We start from the raw sequence: 11,456 nt of genomic DNA, 5'->3' as shown, positions 1-11,456 counted from the left end.
GGCTGTATATATCTATATATATGTACCTATGTATGTAACGGTCCTCGGTTTGTAACGCAGCGGCCGCGCCTCCCCCCGACCATAAAAGCACGGCCTCGGCCCCCCCCCCCCACTCCCCGCCTCCCTTCTCCCCCTAACGGGGCGCGCTGGGAGGGGCTGGGTGCGCTGGGGAGGGGGGCGGTGGAGATTGGGAGGATCGGGAGGGGTTGGGGGGGACCGGGATGGGTTTGAGGGCACAGAGAGAAGGGGAAAGGATTGAGGGGATAAGGAGGGGAGGGAGGGATTGGGGGGGACTGGGAAGGACTGGGGGGACTGAGAGGGCTAGGGGAGGTGGGAAGATTGGGGGCGACCGGGATGGGTTTGAGGGTACAGAGAGGAGGGGAAAGGATTGAGGGGTTAAGGAGGGGAGGGAGGGATTGAAGGGGCTGGGAAGGACTGGAGGGACTGGGAGGTCCAGGGGAGATTGGAGGACTGGGGACGACTGGGATGGGATTGAGGGAAAGGACTGAGGGGACTGGGAAGGACTGGGTGGACTGGGAGGTCCAGGGGAGATTGGAGGACTGGGGACGACTGGGATGGGTTTGAGGGAAAGGACTGAGGGGACTGGGAAGGACTGGGTGGACTGGGAGGTCTAGGGGAGGTGGGAGGATTGGGGGCGACTGGGATGGGTTTAAGGGCACAGAGAGGAGGGGAAAAGATTGAGGGGATAAGGAGGAGAGGGAGGGATTGAAGAGGCTGGGAAGGACTGGGGGGACTGGGAGGATTGGGGGCGTTGGATGGATGGATTTGAGGGCACAGGGAGGAGGGGAAAGGATTGAGGGGATAAGGAGGAGAGGGAGGGATTGGGGAGGACTGGGAAGGATTGGGGGGTCTGAGAGGGCTAGGGGAGCTGGGAGGATTGGGGGCGACTGGGATGGGTTTGAGGGTACAGAGAGGAGGGGAAAGGATTGAGGGGACAAGGAGGGGAGGAAGAGATTGAGGGGGCTGGGAAGGACTGGGGGTACTGGGAGGAACTGGGGGTACTGGAGGTCTAGGGAAGGTGGGAGGATTGGGGGGCGTTGGGGGGAACAGGGGTGGGTTTGAGGGCACAGAGAGGAGGGGAAAAGATTGAGGGGATAAGGAGGAGAAGGAGGGATTGGGGGGGTGGGAAGGATTGAGGGGACTGGGAAGGACTGGGGGGGCTGGGAGCTCTAGGGGAGCTTGGGGGATTGGGGGCGACTGGGATGGGTTTGAGGGTACAGAGAGGAGGGAAAAGGATTGAGGGGATAAGGAGGGGAGGGAGGGATTGAGGGGGCTGGGGGAATAAGAAGAGGGAAGAATTGAAGGGACTGGGAAGGACTGGGGGTGCTGGGAAGGATTTGGGGTACTGGGAGGAGTAGGAAATAAGGGAGGGGGAGAACTGGGAAGGATTTGGGGTACGGGAAAAGCTTTGGGGTACTGGGAAGGATTGGGAGCGCTGGGAAGGGCTGGGGGGCACTGGAAGGGCTGAGGGGCACTGGAAGGGCTGGGAAGGATAGAGGGCAGTGGAAGGGCTGGGGGGGCACTGGAAGGGCTGGGAAGGATTCAGGGCAGTGGAAGGGCTGGGGGGGCACTGGAAGGGCTGGGAAGGATTCAGGGCAGTGGAAGGGCTGGGGGGCACTGGAAGGGCTGGGAAGGATAGAGAGCAATGGAAGGGCTGGGGGGCAGTGGAAGGGCTGGGGGGGCAGTGGAAGGGCTGGGAAGGATAGAGGGCAGTGGAAGGGCTGGGGGGGCACTGGAAGGGCTGGGAAGGATAGAGGGCAGTGGAAGGGCTGGGAAGGATTCAGGGCAGTGGAAGGGCTGGGGGGCAGTGGAAGGGCTGGGAAGGATAGAGGGCAGTGGAAGGGCTGGGGGGCACTGGAAGGGCTGGGAAGGATTCAGGGCAGTGGAAGGGCTGGGGGGCACTGGAAGGGCTGGGAAGGATAGAGGGCAGTGGAAGGGCTGGGGGGCACTGGAAGGGCTGGGAAGGATAGAGGGCAGTGGAAGGGCTGGGGGGCACTGGAAGGGCTGGGAAGGATAGAGGGCAGTGGAAGGGCTGGGGGGCACTGGAAGGGCTGGGAAGGATAGAGGGCAGTGGAAGGGCTGGGGGGCAGTGGAAGGGCTGGGAAGGATAGAGGGCAGTGGAAGGGCTGGGGGGCACTGGAAGGGCTGGGAAGGGCTGGGGTTGGCACTGAGGCCACTGGGATGCCGCAGGCGCTGTCCGTTCAGCACCGCGCACCGGGGCCGAGCCGAGCCTGAACCGGGCCAGAACCGGGCCGGGCCAAGCCGGGCGGGGCGGGGCGGGGCGGCTGATCCCGGTCCCCCCCCTCCCCCTTTCCGGCCGCTTCCGGGTTCCTGTCGTCGTCCCCCCCCGCGGCCCCCGGCCCGGCGGGGCGGCCCGGCCCGGCTCGGCTCGGCTCAGCTCGGCTCCCGGCGACGGGAGGTGCTCAGGATGCCCGAGGAGCGCGGGTGAGTCGGGGCCGGGGTGGGGGGAAAGGGGAGCAGGGCGTGACCCCCGGTACAGCCCCATCCACCGGTGAGCATACCCGTACAGCGCTCCGGCCCCGGTAGAGCATCTCCGGTACAGCCCCCAGGCCCCGGTACAGCCCCTCCCAACCCCCGGTACGGCCCCATCTCCCTGTACAGCATCTCCGGTACAGCCCCCAGGCCCCGGTACAGCCCCTCCCAAGCCCCGGTACGGCCCCATCTCCCTGTACAGCATCTCCGGTACAGCCCCCAGGCCCCGGTACAGCCCCTCCCAAGCCCCGGTACGGCCCCATCTCCCTGTACAGCATCTCCGGTACAGCCCCCAGGCCCCGGTACAGCCCCTCCCAAGCCCCGGTACGGCCCCATCTCCCTGTACAGCATCTCCGGTACAGCCCCCAGGCCCCGGTACAGCCCCTCCCAACCCCCGGTACGGCCTCATCTCTGGTACAGCCCCGATGCAGCCCCCTCCCCACCCCTCGTTCAGCATCCTCGGTACAACCCCGTCCCCAAACAGTATCTCCGGTACAACCCCTTCCCCCCCCGCCCCCCCCCCAGGTACAGCATCCCCAGGACAGCCCCACCCCTGGTACAGCATCCCCAGTTCAGCGCCCCCCACCCCGGTAAAGCCCCCCCGGTACATGATCCCGGGTACAGCCCTCCCCCTCCCCCCGCTATGACAGCACCCTGCCCTCCCGGCAATGTCTCTGTCGTGTCTCCCCCCACCCATCGCAGCCCACCCTCCCTGCCCTGCCCCCCACCCCGGGCCGCTCTTTGGGGGTAGGGATGGGGGGGGGGGGCAGCTGGCCTCGCCTGTGACCCCCTCCGCAGCTCCCATTACCTCACCAGCCCCCCCACCCCTCCCCCCGCCCCTGAGACCCCCAAATACCGGGGAAGAGGAGGGGGGGGGGGGGGGGAGAGGTTAACCTCTGTTCTGCAAAGACCTCCCCCAGCAGCTCCCCCCCCCCCCCCCCAGCCTGCTCTGACCCCCACCCCCCACCCTCGATTTCCCCTCCCGCGGGGATGGGGTTGGGGGGGGGGGGCTGTATCCTGCTCCCCCTCACGCCCCTGAGCCCCACGGGGGACACTGGGATCGCTGGGAGGGTACGGGGGGGGGGGTCGCTCTTGCCAAGGGGCTGGGTGCACTGGGTGCTGAATGACCGTGTCCCCCCCGTGTCCCCACCCCCCCATGTCCCCTCTGTCCCCAGCCCTCTCCCACCATGTCGGTCTCCAAACTGCAGGACGTGGATGAGGTTTTTGGTGAGTCTCACCCCCTGGGGGAGGGTGGGGGGTGGCTCGTGGGGTGACAAAACCACCCGTGGGTGCTGGCCCTGTGGGTCCCCCCCCACGTCACACCCCCCCCTCCCCTTTCCTCCCCCCTGCTCCTCCTGCCTGCCGGGGGTGAGGAGCACACAGCCCAGGGCTGGGCTCGGGGACATCGTGGTTGGGGACACAGGGGTGGGCACGGGGAGGGACATGTGGGGTGCAGGGGACAGGGTGGAGTGGGGACATGCATGGGGGAGGGGGACAGGGGCACAGGGACGTGAGGACGTGGGGGACACAGGGACACACAGGAGGGGCAGAGGGGTGGCACAGGCATGGGGACACAGCAGGGGCCGTGGGCATGGGGACAGAGCAGGGGCCGTGGGCATGGGGACACAGCCCAGGGCTGCTCCTCAGGCTGGGGCTGGGGTGCAGGAAGCCACAGCAGGGCAGGGCCATCAGCCCTGGTCCTCCCCCAGCGGGTGACAGGGCACACTCTGGCCCCCAGGGACAGCCCCTGCTCCCCTCCCCGTGCTGGGGCACCTCTGAACACTTCTCTCTGTCCCTCTGTCCCCTGTCCCACCCTCCCGGGGTGTCCCCCTCCACGCACGGTCCCACTGCTGCCCTCTCCCTCTCCCACTCCCCCCTTCTCTGCTGGGCTCCTCCAACTCTCCTACCCTGTCCCCATGTCCTGCTGTCCTTCTGTCCCCTCCCCACCGGGCTGGCCTTCTCCTCCTGACTGTCTGCCCACTGCTTCCTTCGATGCTCTCCTGTCCCCTTCTCCCTGGCCCCTGGCCCTCCATCCCTGGCCCTCCATCTGCTTTACCTGGCCTTACCCATCCCTCCATCCACCCAACTTTCCACCCACCCATCCATCCATCCTTCCACCCACCCATTCATCCATCCACCCTTCCACCCATCCACCCATCCATCCTTCCATCCACCCTTCCACCCATCCATCCACCCATCCATCCATCCATCCATCCATCCATCCATCCATCCATCCATCCATCCATCCATCCCTCCCTCCCTCCCTCCATCCTTCCCTCCATCCATCCATCCACCCATCCATCCCCCCCTTCCCCATCTCCCCCCCAACCTGCCCCCCCCCCCGCCCCCTGTCCGTCTGTCTCTCTCTCTCTGCCCCGGTCTCTCTTTCACCCCCAGATTTTACCGCTGTGGTTCCAGAGACCCCGCGGCTGGACAGCAGCCTGCAGAAGGCTCGGGCCCGGCTGCTAGCCAAGGGCCGCCGGCAGCGGCCGTCCCGCTCCCGCCTGCGAGACAGCGCCAGCTCCACCGAGGGGGACGAGGGCCCCGAGCCCACGGTGAGCCCCGAGCCCACGGTGAGCCCCCGGCAGGGCACACAGCCCCACGAGGACACCACGGCTGCCACAGGCACCGACACCCCCTCCCCAGCCCCCATGCTGTGTGCCCCTCCTGGGGGTGAGGGGGATGGTGACCCCCGCGGCATCCTCACCCTGCTGCCTTGAGGGCATGGTGGGCTCTGGGGGATCCCTGCCCAGCTGCTCCCAGCCCCTCACCACCACCTCATGCCAGGAGGGGCTGGTGGGCACTGGGGGATCCCTGCCCTTTGCTCCCAGCCCCTCACCACTACCTCATGCCAGGAGGGGCTGGTGGGCTCTGGGGGATCCCTGCCCAGCTGCTCCCAGCCCCTCACCACCACCTCATGCCAGGACGGGCTGGTGGGCACTGGGGGATCCCTGCCCAGCTGCTCCTAGCCCCTCACCAACACCTCATGCCAGGAGGGGCTGGTGGGCACCCCCTCGCCCAAATCCTGCCACAGCTCGGACAGCTCTCCCGGCTTCGCCCGCCGCGATGCCCGGCCCCAGCGGCACAGTGAAGGTGAGACCCAGCCCCGCCCCCGGACACCCCCCCCCGGCACTCCCCTGACACCCATGTGGGGGGCAGTGGGTGACACCATCACCATCACCATCACCACCACCCCCCTGCAGATGACAGCCGGGACATGAGCCCCCCCGAGCCGGGCAGCCCCACCGTGGGGCTCGACAAGAAAACCAGGAGGAAGTTCCTGGATTTGGGGTGAGACCTGGCCTGGGGGTGGTGGGGGAGGGCTGGAGGTGAGGCTGGGGGGGACGTGGAGAAGGGATGGAAGGATGCAGGAAGGGCTGGAGAGAGAGAAAGGGGCTAGAGGGGGGTGGAGAAGGAGTAGGGGAACGCAGAAAGGGGTGGAGAAGGGATAGGGAGGCCCAGGGGGAGGGGGAATGGAATGGGATGGAGAGAGGGATGAAGGAGTGGGTGGAGAAGGGATAGAGAGGGAATGAAGTGAGAGAGAGGGATGGAGAGGGATGCAGGAAAGGATGGAGAAGGGAATGGAGAGGCGGGGAAAGAAGGGGAGGAAAGAAGGGGGGAAAAAAAGAGGGCCAAAAAGGGGGGGGAAAGAAGGGAGGGGAAAGAAGGGGAGAAGAAGGGGGGGAAGAGGGAGAAAGGGGGGAAAGAGGGGGCAGAAAGAAGGTAGAGAGGGGTTGAAGGAGGATGGAGTGGGACAGAAAGGGAATGGATGGGGGCCAGAGGAATGAATGGAAGGGGACTGAGGGGGGATGGAGGGGAGAATTGGGGGGGGGGGAGGGAAGGGATGGAGGGGAGGATTGAGGGGGAATGGTGGAGGCTAGAGGGATGCAGGAAGCGCTGAAGAGGGATGGATGGATGGAGGGAAGGATTAAAGGCTTCAGAGGTGCAAGGGAGGATGAAGAGGTGCCTGGAGGGATGGAAAGCCGGAGGTGGGATGCAGGGCGGGAGGAGGGTCCCGTGAGGGGGTGGTTTCTGAGGATGGATGGAGCTGGGGCTCGGGGCCGGGGGGTGGGGGGCGCACAGTCATCAGGGCACCCTGTTCCCCCCTTCCCCCCGCCCCTCCCCCCCATCCATCTCCTTCCTGCCCAGGGTGACCCTGCGCCGGGCGTCCTCCAGCAAGAGCCGCAAGGAGAAGGGCAGCAACCGGCGCTCGATGGGCAGCAGGTGAGGGCACCCCCAAATTCCGGGGGGGAGGGGGGCACCGGGGGCCAGCCCTGGGATCCTAATGTGGCTTTGTCCCCAGGGAGGCAGTGGAGGGGTCGGGCCGCCCCTCGGGGTCACCCTTCCTGCCCTTCTCCTCCTGGTTCTCGGACGGCGCAAGGGGCTCAGCCTCCCCTGGCTCTGCGTCCCCTGCAGGCTCCCCCCGGCACGAGGGGCTGAGCCCCAACAAATCTGCCTCCCAGGTCAGTGCCTGGGCTGGGGGGGGGGGGCTGGGGGCACAGGGGAGGGGGTGGCAGCCCCACAGGGACAGGAAAGAAGGACCTTGGCCCTCCTAGGGGTTAGGTTCTTGTGCTGTAAGGCAAGAGGTCAAAGCCACCTCTGGGGGCAGGGGACAGAGATCCACAGAGCTATAGGGCAGGGAGTTAAAGGTCCAGGGGGTCAAGAGAGCTATAGGGAAGGGAGTCAGACCTCCAGAGGGTCAAGAGAGCTATAGGGCAGGGAGTTAAAGGTCCAGAGGGTCAAAGAGAGCTATAGGGAAGGGAGTCAGAGCTCCAGAGGGTCAAGAGAGCTATAGGGAAGGGAGTCAGAGCTCCAGAGGGTCAAGAGAACTATAAGGGAAGGTATCAAAGCCTCAGAGGGTCAAGAGAGCTATAGAGGAGGGAGTTAAATCTTCAGAGGGTCAAGAGAGCTACAGGGAAGGGAGTCAAAGCCTCACAGGGTCAAGAGAGCTACAGGGAAGGGATCCAAGATAGATCTGAGGGGGATTCAAGACCCCATAGGGTTGGGTAACTACAGGGAGAGGGATCAGAGCCCACTGGGGTCAAGATACCTATAGGGGAGGAGGTCAAACCCCCACAGGGTTCAAGATAGTTATAGAGCAGGAGATCAAAGCTCTGCAGGGTCAAGAGAGCTTTAGGGGAGGTCCAGAGCAGGGCCACGAGGAGGAGCAGAGGGCTGGAGCTGCTCTGCTGTGAGCACAGACTGAGGGAGTTGGGGTTGTGCAGGCTGGAGAGGAGAAGGCTCCCAGGAGATCTCATTGTGGCCTTCCAGGATCTGCAGGGGGCTGCAGGAAAGCTGGGGAGGGACTTTGGAGGGTGTCAGGGAGGGATAGGGCTGGGGGGAATGGAGCAAAATTAGAAGTGGGGAGATTCAGCTTGGATGTGAGGAAGGAGTTGTTCCCCAGGAGGTTGGTGAGAGCCTGGCACAGGCTGCCCAGGGGGGTGGTGGAAGCCTCCTGCCTGGAGGTGTTTGCAGCCAGGCTGGAGGTGGCTGTGAGCAACCTGCTGTGGTGTGAGGTGTCCCTGCCCATGGCAGGGGGGTTGGAGCTGGCTGAGCCTTGAGCTCCCTTCCAGCCCTGACCATCCTCTGGCTGTGATCCCACGGGAGCCCCACGGGGCTGGGTAACTTCAGGGGGAAGGCTCTGAGCTCTGTAGGGCCAGGCCAGCTTCAGGGGTGAGCAGCCCTAGAGGGAGGATGGCTATGGGGAGGGTGCTGGGGTGGGGGGCAGCAGCAGCCCTGCCCTCCCCCCCCTTCCCCCTCCTGCTGCCCCAGGACTCGACGCTGAGCGAGGACTCTCCGCCGCCCAGCGCCAGCCCGCGGCTGCCTGGCCCCCCCAGCACCAAGTGCTCCTACCCCTACCACACCCTCTCCCAGTCCTCAGACGAGGTGAGAGCTTCTGGGGGGGGGGGGGGAAGGAAGGGGTGGAGGTTGGGGTGGCCTCCCCCCAGGGGGATCCCTCCCCCAGTTCACATGCAGCTCTCTGTGCCCAGTTCCTGGACGAGCCCCCGGGGGTGGCCGCGGGCTGGACGTGCCAGCAGGTGGGGCAGTGGCTGGAGAGCCTCAACCTGGAGCAGTATGTGGAGGAGTTCTCAGCCCACAGCATCGATGGCCCACGGCTCCTGCACCTTGATGGAGCCAAGCTCAAGGTACAGGGCTTGGAGGCGGGGGGGGGAACCCCCTATTGTGCTGGGGTGCAGGGGTTCTAGGTACCCCAAGGGGCTGGGGTGTAGGGCGAGAGGTTCTAGGTACACCAAGGAGGTGTTCCAGGTAGTAGAAGGTCTGGGAGGGTTCCAGGTATCCCAACAGGGTGATCAATGGGAGAGCTCTGGGAGGGTTCCAGGTATCCCAACAGGGTGCTCCATGGGACAGCTCTGGGAGGGTTCCAGGTATCCCAACAGGGTGATCAATGGGAGAGCTCTGGGAGGGTTCCAGGTATCCCAACAGGGTGATCAATGGGAGAGCTCTGGGAGGGTTCCAGGTATCCCTACAGGGTGCTCCATGGGACAGCTCTGGGAGGGTTCCAGGTATCCCTACAGGGTGCTCCATGGGACAGCTCTGGGAGGGTTCCAGGTATCCCAACAGGGTGCTCCAAGGAACAGCTCTGGGAGGGTTCCAGGTATCCCAACAGGGTGCTCCATGGGACAGCTCTGGGAGGGTTCCAGGTATCCCAACAGGGTGCTCCAAGGGACAGCTCTGGGAGGGTTCCAGGTATCCCAACAGGGTACTCCAAGGGACAGCTCTGGGAGGGTTCCAGGTATCCCTACAGGGTGCTCCATGGGACAGCTCTGGGAGGGTTCCAGGTATCCCAACAGGGTGCTCCATGGGACAGCTCTGGGAGGGTTCCAGGTATCCCAACAGGGTGGTCAATGGGAGAGCTCTGGGAGGGTTCCAGGTATCCCAACAGGGTACTCCAAGGGACAGCTCTGGGAGGGTTCCAGGTATCCCAACAGGGTGCTCCAAGGGACAGCTCTGGGAGGGTTCCACCAGGGTACTCAGTTCTGCTGGGGTGCAGAGGTTCTAGGTACCCCAATGGGCTGGGGTGTAGGGCAAGAGGTTCTAGGTACACCAAGGAGGTGTTCCAGGGAGTGAAAGGTCAGGGAGGGTTCTAAGTAGTCCAACAGGGTGCTCCATGGGACAGCTCTGGGGCTTGTGCAGGTACCCCAGGGGGGTGGTACCCTGAGGGCTGGGTGGTGCAGGGACCCCCAGGGGCTGGTCCCGGGGGGCAGGGCTGGGTGGTGCAGGGACCCCAGGGGCCGGTGCCGGGGGCAGGGCTGGGCGCTGCAGGGACCCCCAGGGGCCGGTCCCGGGGGGGTGCCGGGGGCAGGGCTGGGCGCTGCAGGGACCCCAGGGGCCGGTCCCGGGGGGGTGCCGGGGGCAGGGCTGGGCGCTGCAGGGACCCCAGGGGCCGGTCCCGGGGGGGTGCCGGGGGCAGGGCTGGGCGCTGCAGGGACCCCAGGGGCCGGTCCCGGGGGGTGCCGGGGGCAGGGCTGGGCGCTGCAGGGACCCCAGGGGCCGGTGCCGGGGGGGTGCCGGGGGCAGGGCTGGGCGGTGCAGGGACCCCAGGGGCCGGTCCCGGGGGGTGCCGGGGGCAGGGCTGGGCGCTGCAGGGACCCCAGGGGCCGGTCCCGGGGGGGTGCCGGGGGCAGGGCTGGGCGCTGCAGGGACCCCAGGGGCCGGTGCCGGGGGCAGGGCTGGGCGCTGCAGGGACCCCAGGGGCCGGTGCCGGGGGCAGGGCTGGGCGCTGCAGGGACCCCAGGGGCCGGTCCCGGGGGGGTGCCGGGGGCAGGGCTGGGCGCTGCAGGGACCCCCAGGGGCCGGTGCCAGGGGGGTGCCGGGGGCAGGGCTGGGCGCTGCAGGGACCCCAGGGGCCGGTCCCGAGGGCAGGGCTGGGCGCTGCAGGGACCCCAGGGGCCGGTGCCAGGGGGGTGCCGGGGGGCAGGGCTGGGTGCTGCAGGGACCCCAGGGGCCGGTGCCGGGGGCAGGGCTGGGGGCAGGGCTGGGCGCTGCAGGGACCCCAGGGGCCGGTGCCAGGGGGGTGCCGGGGGCAGGGCTGGGTGGGCAGTGCCCGGCTGTGCCGCAGGCGCTGGGGGTGGGCAGCTCCCAGGACCGAGCTGTGCTGAAGAGGAAGCTGAAGGAGCTGAGCCTGGCGGTGGAGAAGGAGCGCAAGGCGCAGGAGAAGGCGGAGAGGCAGAGAGAGAAGCAGAAGAAGAAGGACCAGGAGCAGCGAAGGAGCTGAAGGGGAGGGGGCTGGGAGCGCCCCCGCACCCCCTCCCCAGCCCCCAAGGCCTCCCCCGGGGACAGCCCAGGGGACAGCTGGCCGGGGCAGGGGACAGGCCCCCGCGGCCAAGGGCTGGCGGTGCCAGGCTGAGACGGGCACAGAGCGATGGGTGCCCCCCCCCCGGCCCCTCCTCCAGTCACCCCCTCCCTGCCTGCACCCCTGCACCCCACGGGCACAGTCTGGGCCCCCTCCCCCCCCCGCCAGGGGGCTCTTTTCTGGATGCAAATGGCACGTCGGACCCCCCCACAGCCCCCTCCCCATCCCTCACCCCCCCACACACACATCCCGCTCCAAAGGGTCTGGGGGGGCTCAGAGGCACCACTCTCACCTCTCCCCCCCCCCCCCCCCCCCAGCACTGGCTAAGGGCAGTGCATGGCCTCACCTCCTCCCCCCCACCCCAGACACAGATCCCCCCCAAAGCTGGGGTGTGGGGAGTGAATTCAGACCCCCCCTCCACACACATCCCACTCCAAAGGGTCTGGGGGGGCTCACAGGCACCCCTCTCACCTACCCCCCCCCAGCACTGGCCAAGGGCAGTGCATGGCCTCACCTCCTGCCCCCCCCCCCCCCCAGATACAGACCTCCCCCAAAGCTGGGGTGTGGGGAGTGAATTCAGACCCCCCCCTCTCCCCCCCCCCCAGCCCCCAATCAGTGCCCTGGGAGA

At 67.0% G+C, this 11,456-nt stretch overlaps 1 protein-coding gene across 3 annotated transcripts; it reads left to right on the top strand.

Moving 5' to 3' along the window:
• Positions 1-3,688: 3,688 nt before the first annotated feature.
• Positions 3,689-10,782, top strand: SAMD14 (sterile alpha motif domain containing 14). 3 transcript variants are annotated; one of them, XM_054176670.1, is made up of 9 exons: positions 3,689-3,741; positions 4,912-5,069; positions 5,508-5,607; positions 5,718-5,805; positions 6,664-6,738; positions 6,818-6,977; positions 8,287-8,400; positions 8,505-8,660; positions 10,595-10,782. In XM_054176670.1, exons 1-9 carry the CDS (start codon positions 3,702-3,704, stop codon positions 10,748-10,750), a joined length of 1,047 nt encoding a protein of 348 aa, XP_054032645.1. In that variant the 5' UTR covers positions 3,689-3,701; the 3' UTR covers positions 10,751-10,782. The 3 variants fall into 3 exon arrangements, with proteins under 3 accessions (XP_054032645.1, XP_054032646.1, XP_054032648.1); XM_054176671.1 differs by having other exon boundaries at positions 3,690-3,741; positions 4,933-5,069; XM_054176673.1 differs by having other exon boundaries at positions 3,695-3,741; positions 8,491-8,660; positions 10,595-10,752.
• The last annotated feature ends 674 nt before the right edge of the window (positions 10,783-11,456 follow it).

The sequence above is a fragment of the Dryobates pubescens genome, chromosome 36, assembly GCF_014839835.1.
Source record: "Dryobates pubescens isolate bDryPub1 chromosome 36, bDryPub1.pri, whole genome shotgun sequence".
In the NCBI taxonomy this organism is placed as follows: Eukaryota; Metazoa; Chordata; class Aves; order Piciformes; family Picidae; genus Dryobates; species Dryobates pubescens.
This window is presented reverse-complemented; position numbering and strand designations above follow the sequence as displayed.